This window comes from Pterocles gutturalis, unplaced genomic scaffold (assembly GCF_000699245.1).
Source record: "Pterocles gutturalis isolate BGI_N339 unplaced genomic scaffold, ASM69924v1 scaffold19914, whole genome shotgun sequence".
Lineage (NCBI taxonomy): Eukaryota > Metazoa > Chordata > Aves > Pterocliformes > Pteroclidae > Pterocles > Pterocles gutturalis.
The window spans coordinates 51,822-67,908 of NW_010128742.1; the positions used below are offsets into that span (position 1 = coordinate 51,822).

General features: G+C 36.1%; 1 protein-coding gene across 1 annotated transcript in view; it reads right to left on the bottom strand.

Moving 5' to 3' along the window:
- Nucleotides 1-15,022, bottom strand: part of LOC104466357 (tolloid-like protein 1) — a gene marked incomplete at both ends in the record, with an annotated part of 65,280 nt that extends 50,258 nt beyond the window's left edge. The window contains 4 exons of the mRNA XM_010079743.1: nt 6,052-6,169; nt 8,162-8,314; nt 10,764-10,844; nt 14,912-15,022. Coding sequence (XP_010078045.1) covers nt 6,052-6,169; nt 8,162-8,314; nt 10,764-10,844; nt 14,912-15,022 — 463 coding nt within the window. The remainder of the gene's footprint in view (nt 1-6,051; nt 6,170-8,161; nt 8,315-10,763; nt 10,845-14,911) is intronic.
- Between the last annotated feature and the right edge of the window lie 1,065 nt (nt 15,023-16,087).

The following is a 16,087-nucleotide window of genomic DNA, read 5'->3' on the forward strand; positions in this document are numbered from 1 at the left end:
AATGACAGAGAGAAAGTGAAATGACTGGAACAATATTGTCGCTCTTTTAAGTAACACAACTACTGCCAAAAATACTCTTAAATTAAAACAAAGGAAGAGAGAATCAGGGTGGGTCAACCTCATGCTTTTTAAAAAAGCTGCATTCTTCAGATCATGATAATATAAAAATCCTCATAAACCACAACATCAGCTTGGATGGCACTGACTGTATGAAGTTGTGTATGAAATACTGCATAACTTCATAGAATCATAGAATCGTTAGGGTTGGAAAGGACCTTCAAGATCATCAAGTTCCAACCCCCCTGCCACAGGCAGGGACACCCTCCACTAGACCAGGTTGCTCAAAGCCTCATCCAGCCTGGCCTTGAACACCTCCAGGGATGGGGCATCCACAGCTTCTCTGGGCAACCTGTTCCAGTGTCTCACCATCCTCATAAGCATACTAACGCTGTATATCATCACAAAGCAAAAGAACGAAGTTCACAAAATTCATGAACAAAATCTCACTCAAGAAGCAGTTTTCAATCACAAACACAACTCATTCCGTACAAGGGAGATATTAGATATGACCTGGCTTAATTAATTTGCTTATTGTCAGGGATCAACATAGCCGTAGTTAGCAAATGTTCTGATTCACTGTCCTAAGAAGACCTGTTATGATGGCAGAAGTGACTACTTTTTCTTCATGTGCTCAATGGAGATGAGCATCCCAATATGACAAAAAACAGCCAACTGACTCCATTCCTCAGTTAACAGCTGCCTGTCCCAGCATATTAACTTAACTCACTCCTCATTCAGTTTGTGTTCATATGCCATGCTTTAGACTACAGCAGCTGGATGCCTGCACCTCGGTCACACCCATCCTGCAGGGCCAGGCCACCACCAGCAGAGAAGCTGCATCAACCGCCACAGGCAGGAAGAGTGCCAGCTGCCAGAGTTAATTACCACCTGAGAGCATGAGTCAGCCTAATGCCACAGGTTATTTAGTACAGCTCTGAATTTTTTCTCTCAATTTCTTCTCATTCCATAAAAGTGACTGAGTACCTTTTATAACATGTAATCCTTCTTAAAGCTAAAGAATGCTGCAGAAGCGTGCCTCGGGCGATGAATTTACCTGTTTCACCAGCCTTAAGAACTTGCCTGTAATGTCTATTTAATATACTAGCAAGATCAAAAAAAAATTAAAACATTCAGAAGCTGTTGAGCCTACAATGTTTGGAGAAGCACATGAAAGAGATCTGATTTTCCTCAGACAGCTTTATCAAATACCTATACAAGAGGATACAGCAGTGATTGTAATAAGTCATCTAAAGTTTGTCACAAAAAGTACCTAAGTCTTCTAGTGGAGAAGAAAAATTGCCACAAAGTCAGATCAAAGGCATGCCGAGATGCCAGAACAATATAACTAATTGTTCTTTTTTTTGTCTCACAATATAAAAAGAAGCTTGATCTTGTACTCAGTAATATTTATTAAGAGCATATGACTAGAGGCCATTCCACTTTGCTGACCCCTTTTTTGGCTTTGCATACAGAGAACTATACTGACTGCATCTTCAGGCACCTCTTATGTGATAGGAAGAAACATAAGGATAAAGAAGCAGTAGTGAACAACGAGTGTTTTGAACCTGTTTACAGATTAGAGTTTTACTTGCCCTAATGAACTAGCTGCTTAAATATTTGCTGTAATAGATATTCATGCCAAGTATACCACTTTGGTAGAAAACTCATAAACACTAGTATCTTAACAATATATTAATATTCTCACATCTGCAGCTAATGAGTACACATGACTATCAGTAATTACAAAATTTCCAAGTTAGTGCTTCAGCTGTACTAAGAAACAATATTTCAACAATCGACTGTTCTAAGAATCAGGTTAAATAAACAAGATGTGATTAAAAATAATTACAGTTTAAGATTGCAACAGATGAAATTGTTCTGATGGGAAGGAGGAATCCAGCTGTAAAGCTTTTGACATTTTTCCACACAAGCTGCCCATAAGCAAAGAACCCTGATAAAGAGGGATATAAAGCTGGCTGGAGTACTGTATGGCATGAAGGTAGACAAGATGTTCTTTAAACTTGCAGTCTGAGTACCATGCTAAATACCATGAAGACAAACCTGGAATTGACAGCAGCTTTAACAGATTAGAAAAAAGATCTGAAAAGGGAAATATGGCATTAATTGGTGTCCTGAGATGTGCACACGCTGGAACAAGGAACGGGGTATCAGTGCTGTGGGAAGAACTCTGGCTCTTATGCAGAGTCACATCTCAACGAATCATGAGTTGACCTTGGCAGCTGTTGGGAAACAGGGAAGCATCATGCTTAGGTACCTAAGTAGAAAGGGAAACTACAGGATATATCAATTAGCTCTAGCACTGGCTCAGCAGAAGTAATGATTCATCTGGACAAACACGCCCTAGTTTTGGGTCCTCAATTTCAAGAAGGAAGTGGACTAGTTGAAAAGAATCTCAAAGACAATAACAAAGTGATCAAAGACTTACAAAAAAAGACTTAGCACGAATGATTAAATTAATCGGGCATTTTCTAGCCTAAAAGAAAATAGAACTGAGGGTGGATAACGGTCTTAAAGTATATAACAGATTCCTTCAAAAATGGAAGAGGAATAATTCGTTTTCTATGGCCATGGTGAGCAGGAAAAAAAGTTAATGTACTGTAATTGCAGCAAGAAATATCTGGTTTAGCTATGACCAAAAATACTGCCCCCAACTTCCTGACATTTCTTATATTAAGGATACTGCAGCAATACATTTCCTAACAGGCTGTGAAGTATTCAATTCTGCAGGATTTTAGAAAAAAAGTCAGTCAAGCATGTATCAGCAATGACTTGGGTATAGCTGTTTCTGTCCTAAGAACATATTTGATATTTTTCTGAGTTCCCTTGCAGTCCTACAGGCCTATGATAATCATAACTTCCTTCTCATTCATTGCTGATACATAAACTCTCAACTTTAGGAAGGTCATGTGTCTCTGATAACCAGCTGCTATATTTCAAAAACGCTTTTTTCCATCACTGCCCTTCTGGGATGAGCTTCCCATGAACTGCTGCAAGAAGAAATGCATTATGCTCGTTCAAAATATCCTTAATGTTTACAAAGGCTCAATAACACTTCACTTGCTAGTGTGCTAATGCTGTCATCTGAGACACTTGTAGATACTGACACTTGAATTTCTACATATACCACTGTATCCACTTTCTGTTTCATTAAATGTGTTGTTTTGGCTTTGTGCTCTTTGGTGCAGGGTTTATCATTTAGTTTTTAATTTGAACAGTGCTAAGTACAAAAAAGTCTCCCTCATCTGTGAATGTTAGTTGCCACAGTATTACAAACAATAATGACACAATGTGCTAACAAACCAACACAGCAGGGTGCTATGGGAAAGAACCGAGATTAATTTCAATGCAACTGGCCATGTAGTAGAAAGTGTTTGCACATGATTTGTTGTCACTTTTGTCTCAGCTCCTTCATCGAAAATTCAGAATCAGCACCATGTGCCAGTGGTTAGTGCATAGTGGTCCCTGTTCACCCAGAGAAGATATGTTGTTATTCATCTGTCTCTTCCTGAAATGGCTTATGGATTCAGAACCCCAAAAAAGTCATTCAACCGCCCCTTCTGTTTAACCTGTTTTTTTCATCACTGGTGGACTGTTTATCACCACACTCTTCCTTGTGTTTATTTTAAACTTGTTACAGCCTTAGTAAATTATTTGTAAAATATCCATCTGTCCTGGTTTCAGCTGAGACAGTTAACTTTCTTCATAGTAGCTAGTGTGAGGCTGTGTTTTGGATTTGTGCTGAGAAGGCTGATGACATCCTGATGTCTATAGCTGCTGCCAGGACAGTCCCAGTCTTTTCAGCTTCTCTGCTGTGCCAGGGTCTGAAGGCACTGGAGAAGCCAGGAGGGAGCACAGCCCCAGTTACCAGCCCAGGATTCGACCTTAGGTTTAGGACTGAGACCCAAATAGGCCAAGAGCCTATTCCATATCATGCATGTCATGCCCAGTATATAGAAGAGTCTCTTGTCCAGAAGTACCCTCTCTCTTGCTCTGTGTCACCCCTCTCTCAGGGTCGTCTTGGTCTCTCAGATGCTCAGGGGGTTATCTCCATTCTGGGATTGCCATTTCGGGACTCTCCCTGCTCTGAGATCATTAGCTGGAAATGGGCTGAGCTTTGGTCATCAGGCGGTGAGCAGTATCACTGTGTATCACTCATTTCTATATTTGTATATATTACTATTACTATTATTTTAAATATTACTGTAGTTTAGTTATTAAACTGTTCTTCTCTCCACCCATGAGTCTCTTTTCTCTTTTTCTCTTTAATTCTCTCCCCCATACCCAGGAAGGTGAGTGAGCGTTTGTTGCAGTGATTGGCTGCTAGCCAGGATCAAAACTACGACACCACCAATAAAACAACATTAACTGTAAAGGACATTGGTGACTTTGAAGGTACATACGGAGTATACACCAATCTTCTGGTTCAACTTGGTTACCATCCAGCCTTCACCCTAAAGTGACTTGACCTCATGGAGCATCAACCAGCCTAAGGAACAGTGCTTTGGCTGGAGAGACTTTCCGTTGTTTGGCTTCGGACACTTTCAAGCTGTAGAATTTACTTTTCACAAAACCAAGATCTCTGTAGATATCCCCATACTTCTTCTAAAGCGCCAAAACCACTTGCATCTTTCACACTCTTCTGTTTAAATTCACATTACTTTCTGCCTCTGCGAGTGCAGGAAACCACCACCATTATTCTCTATTTCCCATTTCTCTTCCAGCTGTATGTCAGTAACCCTGAATGCTATTTTATGGGTTGCATTGTTAACTAAAGAAATAGCCATGCTGGATCAAAGCAGAAGTCTTCTTCATCTGGCACTGTTTCTAACAGGGATCTACAGCATACCTACAGGAGCACAAGAACATGACAGGCAAGTTCACAGGCAGTCCTATACAATAAATTCCCTAATTGCAAGGATCTGTGGCTCAGAGACTTTCCAAGGCAAAGGCGACGCTTTTCTTGAAACAGCCTAGGAGTGGGTTTTATTATGTTGTCCTATGCCTTAAGAACAATGTCAGGGGTAATTTAAAGTCTACAGGTAATTTTATGAGCTATAACTAAGTACATTCAGGATCATTCCTACAATGCACGGAGGTCCCAAAACTTCTTTTTGCAACCCTATCCCATAAAAAAAATCAGAAGTAGCCATGCAAAGTGTTCATTGATCAGGAATTCAGCAAGACAGAGCTGTTCACTGGGAAGCCTACAATCCAAACAGAAGGTGACTATCAGAAGTACAGTATTTCCACAGGTAGTGAGCACTCTTCTTGGAAAATGAACATAGTGCACTCAGGAAGTTCACAGACCACCATATAAAAATAAGAATTCTGAGTGAAATAAACAACAAACATAGCTGACTGAGGCATTTGTGAGCAGAAATATCTGAAAAATGGAACATGGTGATTAATGTAAAATTGCACTAATGAGTAATAAAACCTGTTTTGTTCACTTTTATATACCAGTGACCTGGACAATGGGGTTTGCAAAATGGTCTTGAATTTAGTAGTTAAACAAATCTGGGCAAGGACAGTCTAACAATAGAAGAGTTAAAATTACAATTAACAACAATTAAGCTGGAAAAGGAATATAGGATAAATGCCCATACATAATTCAACAGTAAATACGCGACATGGAGAAAGCTAAGAATAAACAAATGATGAACCTGAAATACCTTTAGAACAATACATATAAATATTAAAAGCATGACAGAAAGCCAAATGCAAGTCTCATATCTATGTATATATAACAAAATCATTTTATCTAGAAATAGACAAAAGAGGCATAACTTCAAAAAGTTACTATACATACTGCTTTCAATGAACCTAAAGACAAGCAGAACACGTATCATTTAAATACAATAACTATTCGTTTTCCTGTGAAGTTATAAGTATTCACTTATAACTGCAAAGCTGCCAAACATGGCCAAGCACCAAAAGCACAAGTATCTGTTCCCATACATATACACTTACCCACACGGTCTGTATGTAAATACAATATAACTTTCTTCATCACTTCGTTCAATAAATGTAACACATGTGTACTTCTCCCAGTGCCTCATCGCCTGTTTGAACATCGCGCGCTGGGTGCCTGAAAAAATTGTATGAGAGGAAATCATAACTGTGTCTTGTCTCTTAAGATAAGATCTTAATACTAGGAATAGAAGCCTAGAAGGAGTCACTGGATCATTAAGTCCTGTGTCCCAGCTGTCCCATAGACTGACAGATTGCAATTAAAGGGATACTCAGACCATCAGTTTGTCAAAACCTATCTGCCTACAGGGGATCAACACTGTCTTACACACAGCTATATTACATCAGAAGACAGCAGAAGAAATATAGTGCTGCTTATGTGCCTGTATTAGCATAATGTTTCCTAAGTAATTTCCCATATTATCAAGTGGACTACATTGGGGATAAAAAGAAAAAAGAAAAACAAAACAAAACAAAACCAAACAAACGAAAAAAAGAAAAAGAAAATTGGGGAACCCTGGATCCTAGCTATCTAGCGGGAATTAAAAAAAAAAATCCTACAGCCTTCAAATATGGAAACCAATTTAACCTAAGCCATATAAACAGGCATACTAGTTAAGGCGTTCAATTTTAATAACGCTGTCTTGAACAGGGACCAGTCTCCACTTCTTTGCATCATTTTCTTTCAGAAATCAAATGATCCACCAAAAGGAGGAAATTCTTAATTTGGTACAATACTAAACATTTTTAAAATGAGACACACATTCAGAAACAATTAAAACCATACTCTAGATGCAGAAGCAGCCAGGCCAGGTCTAACTACAGAACACAAAGCCAGCTAGTATAGTATAAAGTACATCAAGTAGTTTTGTTATGTAATCATTGCCTGACAAAAGACAAGGCTTATTAACTTAGAGGCAGCATCTGAGAATAGAGCTGTATTGCTTCTGAGCTGGAATGGTACTACTTGGCACGAATTTGCTAACAGAAATACATCCATCTTGCAGACTTTTGCAAAGACGCATGTTACAGCACAGGATAATTTAAAGAAAAAAAAAAAACCTTTTTTTTATACTTAAAGACAACAAAAATTCAATGTTCATAAAAATACCAAGTTCAAATCATGTCAGGATCCTAAAAGATAAAGGTTATTTCATCGCATCTTACCCTTTTCGTGTATCTTAACACAATGTTTGTCAAGCTTTAGAATTTATCTTTCCTTACGAAAGAGGTAAAATGCTTAACATGGTATGCTTTCATTTAGTTTACTACCATTATTTCAGAAGATGGTAATCCTAAGGCAAAGGTCACCTTTTGTATAACACTATGTAAATAATCATAGCTAAAAGTGTAACGGCAGCTGTCAGTTTGGAAGGAATAACTTTGGTTTCTCCATATACATATGCATACAATGTGTAAGCATTTGCATGTTTCTTTTGGCTTCCTGTATTATTATGCACAATAAATAAGAGGTTATTATGTATCGTTTCCCATCCATCTTTGCTTTTCTCCCTCCCTTTTTGTTTTAAATTACCTCTTACATCCACATTGATATTCATCCATTTACATTTTTTCAGGGATAACAAATGTTTAAACTTTTTCTACAGTTTTCTGCTAAGAATTCTACATATTTTGAAGTCAGTCTTTCTTCTTGTCATATATAATGTCTGTGTGTACCCATCTGAAAACCAAACTGAGGAATCACAAAACAAATTTGAGTCAGTTTGTTGAGTGAAATCAGTTTAGTAGAATACATGTCACAGAAGTTAAATTAGTTATATTCTTATACTAAATATCCTGCATTTCTTTTAAAACAGATTTCATGACATTCTCTTACTTAGGCTCTTGAAAACAGGCAACAAGAAATACTAGGCAGAGAAAAAGAGTCTTCCCTTTCTAAAACATAGTTATACATTTTTATCATGTAGCTTGTCTTTGGGAACAACTTTTTAAAGTATGACGAATATTTTCAGAACAGACGTACTTCAGGCCTGCTCCAACAGAAACCCTTCTATTGACTTCTATAGTATGACTTGACTTTAAAAAAAAAAAAAAAGGGGCAATTAAAAAAAGTTGTATTCCTTCTCCCCACTCAAAGCATAAAGCTTACCAGTGAAATTTCCACCTATTACATATGGAATGACACCCCCCGGCCATATTCTTTCTGTTCTTGATGTAGCAGCTCTGGGAAATCGGTTTTTCTCATTTTTCCCTGAGAATTTTACAGTAGTTCTTCCTTTAGATGTATTATTTTGCTCAAAGCCTGTGATGATAATTAAAACACTGAATGAGATCACATACACATAAAAAAGAGAACAATTATTTTCCAGCAGGTCAAAGTTAGATTATTTCTTTATTCCCTTTAAAAGTAGGACATTGCTCTTATGCAACAGTCTATCATTACCTAGTTTTCTTAGAAATGGTTGAAATAGAGTCTAAATCTTCATTTTCCAAACCTATCTACAGTAACATTTTGCACATAAATTTATCTACTTACAGACATTGTCTGCATAGTTTCATCTACATTTTGTCATTTAATAACAATAATTTTTTTTTAAAAAATCACACTCCCTGTGATTTTTTTTTAAATAAATTAGGATTTTTCCAGCAAAGAAGGAAAGACTTTAGAAGACGCAAAGTCTTCAAGGCATTCACTGTCACTTTCATTTTTGTTGCAGTATCTGCAGAAAATAAACGCATGACCACCCTTAGAGCTCTGTATAGAAAGAGGTCCTTAAAGTATCAGATTGGCTTTTATCAACAGGGTTTATCAGGAAAAAATAGATAAATTATTTGCAAAGTTGCATATACATGGAAAAAGTCAGAGAGGGACATTTCTCCCCCTGATCTCCATTACCTGTAGTTATTATCAGTCGACACATTTTCATATGAATATGTGATTTTCAATTTAGAAGTAACCCTTCAGTCAGCAAACATACATTTTTCATCAATGAGCTTTTGGAAACCTATGGATAAGTGTTACTCATGGCAGAAACTTCTCTAAAAGATCAAAAAAAAATGCCTACTATTTTCAGAGGTATTACCACCATTCGTCCCATTACAGGGAAATCTTTCCCAAATCAGCTGAAACTTACTGTGAAAACAGATGAGGATAAGGATAGTCAGACAAGGATTTGCACACCATAACAGCGTTAGCTGTGTTTTCTGAAGCAATTTATATACACACATTAGGGCAGCTGATTAAAACAGATCGCTTGGAAAGGCCGTCAACTCTCCATCCTGCTCTCTGGGGTTCAATTCTTATCCCCCACTGAAGGGTACATCTTCCCTCTGGGAGTATCCCCTGTGACACCAGTTCCACCTAAGTGTTAATGGGTATATCAGGATTGGGGAGGATTCCAGGGCAGGATCATGGTACAGTATCTTGACATAGTCCCAGCACTGGGAGAGCAACAGAGGGAAGAAAAGGAAGAAGCTACAGCACAAGGCAGGGAGAAAGTTCTCAATGTATGAGAAGAAAACCTGATTTTGTACCAATTAACAAAGAACTTATATATGGAATGATATAGAAATTTTCAGGGTTTAAAAAAACCACTCAGGTAAAGCAAATAACCCTTGCATTAAATAAGTGTGTAAATGAGAATCATGCAACAATCTACAACTCAGGCAAAAGCTTAAGGGAAAAACTATTGTTACACTTAATATGCAGTCACTATTGAACCACACCACATGTTAAGATAGGTGTATTACCATTTAAGAGTCTTCTTATCAACATTCTTTTGAACTAGAAAAAGTAAGAAATTAATGCCAAATTGCATGGAAAAGATGACAAGCATTTATGCAATGTTAAAATTGTAACTATCTTATAAAGAATTAAGATTATATACCAGAGCATATCTGCAAAGGCAGTTACTGTGCTCTGGTTAATCTTACAAGATCTGCAGTGATGCATTTAGACATAATGGGGGGTGATTACAATGAAGATTCACATATTTTCCTTTTTGAGGTTGAGGTTTGATGACATTGAAGTGACATCTTACATCAAATATGGTGAGTAAACTCAACCAGTATTAATGGGAATTCCACTTACTATGGGTTGCTGAATTCAACTACATTCATACTGACAAGAGTATGATTAGTACAAAAATGTGTTTGTTCAGTGTAACACACCATACACGTTTCAAACACAGTATGAATCATCACAATGTCCTAAGTGGATCAAAAAAAAAAAAAAAAACCAACATAAAATTAGCAGCTTTGCAGCATAGCCCATTTGTACTGAAAAGACATTGTATTGCTACCAGTTGAATTGATAACTGTGCACACAGCCATACAAAGAATCATAGAATGGTTTGGGTTGGAAAAGACTTGAAAGATAATTGAGCTCCAACCCCTCTGCCAAGTGCAGGGACACCCTCCACTAGACCAGGTTGCTCAAAGCCTCATCCAGCCTGGCCTTGAACCCCTCCAGGGATGGGGCATCCACAGCTTCTCTGGGCAACCTGCTCCACTTTTAATATGAGATTTAAAACTACATATTTTAGCTTCCAGATTTGACTCTGGAAAAAAACCTCTAAGAAAATGTAACAAAGAGCTAATCTCTTCATTAAGATTCTTGTACTATTTATTTTCTAGCTTGTTTATGCCAACAGTAATACAGAAAGCCTTTAAAGTGTCAAAGTACTATCATCATTAACGTTCATGATACACCATCACACCAGGCAACCTGCTAATTTAAACAGTGAAAATACCGGAGCCAAATCTTCTTATCCTGTCTATAAGCTGATAGAGGGCACCTCGTTTTTTTGACATCCCATGCTCTCCAAAGCCACCTTTAAAAAGAAAAGAAAAAAAACAAATTGTAATTTTACAAAAGTTGAAAACAAGGAATCTTACACCTACAGCAACTATATAGCCTGAAGAGATTAGAAAATACCCTGTAAAAACTGCAATGCATCTTTAAGGATACATTCTTCAATGACTCGCATACAAATTCTTCAAGCATTCTCGACAATGAAACAAAGACACATTTTTCATTGAAAAATTTTCTAATATGCATTCCAGAATGTAAGCCAACATGTCTTTGTTATTCAGACAAGTCATGACAATTACATCATCTAATTATTATTTGGAGCTTTTTTTCTTCCTGGTGACCTTGACATCCTCAGAGTCATATTGATTGACAGCTAAAAGCCCTACTCTCACAGAAATTTCTTGAATGCATGCCATAATCTTCTCATTTCAAGGGAGGGGAAAGAGGGAAAGCAAACACTCAAAGTTTCATCAGGAAAAAAAAAAAAAAAAACGAACCACCACACACAACAAAACTGATACAAACTTAACATGGCTGATTTTACCACGAAAGATTTGGCTTTGTCAGCATTCAAATAGATGCCCAACGCACTCTAAAGGCTTTGAAACATCACATGCTGGTGCATATTGCAGTAAGACCTCACAGGCATACATGTGTCTGTATCATTTCAGTAATCAATAAGCAAGAAAAATTAAGCTATTAAATAGTTGATTTTAATGTTTACCATGACATTTACAGAAATTTAATACACTTCTAGGTTTACTCTGTCCATTTGATGTATTTGCCACATATTCACTTCACATGTAATCCTTTTGTGTCCTGCAAGTGCCTTTGCAAACACCAGTAAGTCAGAAGAAAGAACACTGATAATACTGCACTAGCCAATAAATCATCAGAATTCTTCATAACTCTTTGTGATTGTCAGAAGTTTGTAGTAGATTGCATTCTAAAATTCAGTATCCATTACAGGACAAGAGAGTTTTTAAACTATTTTTACAACAGCAAAAGTAAAAAGATAAGAAATAATAGGAAATAATAGGAGGAAAACTCCAACTGTCACTAAAAAGACCTTTCCCAACTTCCTACAAAAACTTCTAATATACATGTGGAAAATATATTTATTAAACAGCAACTTAAAATTATATTACAGATGAGAAAATTCCATATAAGGCAAGTGACTTTGTGTGGCTGCTCAGTGAATAACAATGTGTCTAATTATTTGGATTACACTGTCACATAGTTGCTGGCTCCCTTGAGAAAAATTTTCCAAATTTTTTAAAACATTTTAGATAGATGAGGTAATAGTTCAACACATTCCTTCCCAACAAGTACACTATAATATACACTACAGAGAATATAACAATTCCTTTCCTTGTATTGATCATCATTAATTTGTCTCTCACATTAACATTCATCTTCTAAAAAAAAAAAAAAAAAACAAACCATATTGCCAAAATTCCGAATATTTTTAAAAAAGCACAAACTGTAACAGACATAACAGAAAAAACAAAGAATCCATTATTTACTTAAAGAAACTACTATACTATAATTAATTCTAGGTAAAAAAACCCTATCATTGCTGTGTTAATACAGTCTGTGTATTCCATTTAGTGAAAAAACTAAAGAAGAAAAGGTATCTTGTATAACTAATCTGTATTATATGAATAATAGATAGCCTTGCCAAGCCACAGTCTAAAAAAGTTGTGGGTTGTTTTTTTTTTTTTTAAATCACATTTGCTCTATCTTCTCATACTTCAGGCAGGAGAAGGAGGATACTTTTGGCTGTTCGGACTTGCAATAGTAAATACATAGTAATTTTATCAGCTTTACTGTTGCTTCTGTTTGCAATGGTCATGCATATTGCTTGGACAAAACAACAACTAGAGCCACACTGAGAAGCTCACAGATTAAGTATCTGACCCTGCAAATCCAGGCAGATAATCCTCAGCAAAAGGAGTAGTCACATAATATGAATCAGAGCCTGTGAGCCTCAGGATTTATAATTAGTAGTTGAATGAAAAGATGTGACTCCACAACTCCATCTTGATAGTTTACACCAAAGTATCTAACCCTTCCACCTGATGTCACCTATAGTTTTGTGAAGGTCAACAACAGAAAGTGCTCAGAAATCAAGCTAGTAATTAATGGTCATTGTGTCTGTAACTAAAGTAAAACATGAATTTCTTTTCTATTTTACAAGCACTTTGTGTTCCTTTTCCAGTTGCCACCTAATATCAGCTAGTTAGTTGTTGGTAATTTACTCTTTAGTAAATCAGAAGGGGAAAAAAGGCACGCTAGGCTGTGCAGTTTGGGAAAAAAGGCTAAACTCCTGGTCTATGCATCCAAATACTGTAAATTTAGAAAAATAATTAGGTATGTAAAGTGTAAAATTGAGTTCTCCACCTTTCTTTTTATAAAAATCAAGAATGTTGAGGGTTCACTGAGAACCATTACAAAACCATTAACTTCAGCAGAGTTTGTTCTTCAACGTCTAGTCCCACTGACCATTGCAGTTGCATTGATTCCTCTTGTGCAATAAAGGCAGACAAATTTGATCCAAATGCATTAGTAACCCTCAATAGGATGACTCAATATCCTGAACAGGATACTGTCCACAGACAAAGATAATGCGCAAATCTCATGTGGTTAAAAAAGAAAATCAAATAATAGAACAGAAAATATTATTTAAAACAGCTTAGAAACATATATTCTTTCTGTGGCAACTGACAAAAAATAACTGTGCAGTTAAGAAAAAAAACAGAAAAGCAAGAAGAAAAAGGAAAGTCAGCAGGCCAAAGAAATCACTTGACTGCATTCACTTTAAGGGGAAATGACCGACCCTGCTCTCTACATTCTGTCAGCAAAACTAGTGCCTGAAATACCTTCAAAGCCAATTAAAACTATTTGTTTGGGGGGAAAGGGGGCAGGGAAATGACTGACTCTATTAACATTTTTAAGTCCAGTCTTGATCTACAAAAGATCAAAGGTGTTCCTGCCTTGAAGAGACAAATGGCTTTAAAATAAATTTTCAAGTTGTTATAAAAAATAGTCTAATCGTGACATCTAACTAGGAAGAGTAAAAATATTTTAAATATATCAATATTTAAGTGAAAATTGCTTCTTCAGTTTGAAAAATTCTATTCTGATTATTCCTCAGAGTGATTCTTATTTCTGCATACCAGGAATCATCAAGTAAACAATAGCTTAGGAACACATAGAACATGCTTAATAGAAATTACATTTCAATTATGCATTTGTACATTTTCTAATAACATTTTATCCACACTTTAGCTAAGTAACTTGGCTTTTTTTCATACCACAACATGAAAGTGTACAAACTCAGTTATGAAATTACAAATCACAGCCTGAAAGCATACATATTTTTAGACATTAGACAGACATCCATTTAGACATGGATTATATTTTCTCTCACACACACACACACAGATATTTACACATAAATAATACCTCTTTATCTATCTGTCTGAATACCCAACAGCCTGTGTTAATCAGATTGCAGCTTCTGGCACTAATGGACTGTATGTTAACAACAGCAAATAAATATGTATTAAAAATTGTCAGATAAATATTTGCTTTTTAGACAAGGCAAATTCTATCAAGGATGACATGTTCTTGCTTTGCTTCTAGATCTGGGTGGAAACAAAAAAAAGAGCAAGAGAAGGGGTTCTAATCCAAGTCTCCCAGTCTTGCCTCCAGAATTCCATGTGTGTTCTCCAATAGGGCATCTGGGCTCTGCTACTGGGAACTTTCAGTGACAAAAGCAAAGCTTTGTGTAACTTCTTTTCCCACATGTCTACCTGCAGAATGAACTTGCAGTTCCTACCAGCTTCTGTTCCTCAGTTCAATAAGATATTTTTAACCAGGAGTGCCAGAATGAAATTAAAATTTTAGCTTTTCTCTTTCTTTCCCTAAAATAAATTTATACTTGTTTAGCAACTTTTTAAACTGTAAACTATTATTATCCAAAACATTATAGTGACTTTCTACATTTAAAACATAGATTGCTTTCTATGAAGAAGTAAATAACAGGAAAAATAAGTTAAAAGCAAGCTTGAAATATCATACCTGTGTTATGGCCAAGTCTTTCGTTGGAGTGCTGCGTAAGGTCAATCGTCCTGTCAATTTGAAAGATTTTTAAGTCTTCATCATCTAAGGCAATATCTCCCCAAAAGACAGCTTTAAATAAAAAAGAGCTCAATTTAATTAAAGATTTTACTTAGACATTAAAACCAATCTGAAGACTATAATGCCATGTTACAATCCTTGGGAAAACATATGACAAATATATATTCACATCACATATATTTGCTTACTGTTCTATATTTTTATACAAAGAAAGAGAACTACCTAGCAAAAGACAAATAATTCGTTTCAGTATTCTCCCAAACTCCTACAGTTATTTCAATTCATTTACACATTGCCTAAACGCAATCATTTAAATGTTAACGTCAATCTATTAACATATTTTCAGCATGTGCTGTTTTCAAAAGTAAATACAACAAAGAATAAGACACTGAAACATGTCAACATTAGAAACATGAAATACACAGTACTGAGAAAATACAATCTTTACATGTCCTAATATCTTACTGAAAACAAGAATTATCTGAAGTAACTTTTATATTCCTATCAATTTCTATCTTTTATTATGCTATGTTTGCCTTAGAGAATTTATATGTTTATCTGTTTTCTCTTAAACTGAATGAAAAAAACTGAGTTTCATTTTCCTCTTGGTTTATTTGTATGCTTCCCTTTTACAGTTAATCTCACTATTATTAGGATTCTTTCAAATACTTTGCTTTTCAAAGCTCCAGTCTCTCTCTCTTCTTTTTAACCTTTCCTTGTTTTTTTTGCTGGGTTTCTTCTTCTCTCATTTCCTCTTGTCTTTCAGGATCTTTCAGGTTTTTTATGTTCCGACTTTTCCATAGCTAACATCTTTCCTAAGCTGCCATCACAACTCAATGAACCCAAAACATAGGCCCACTTCCAAGAAACCAGGATCTATAACCTCAGTCTTTCATCTCTGCCTATTTTTGCTGAGATTATATCCAGAAATCTCCCTGCCAGCTCAAACTTATCATTAAAGCTGAACTCAACAGGCCATATCCTCAACTGCTGTTGAATGAAGTCAACAGAGCATACACCAATTAACATCACCCGAAGTGGTTGCTTATTATCTTTATCCAAATTCTTCCCTTTCCCTCTCTTCACTGCCTGTGTCAATAGCTCTATTATTTGTCA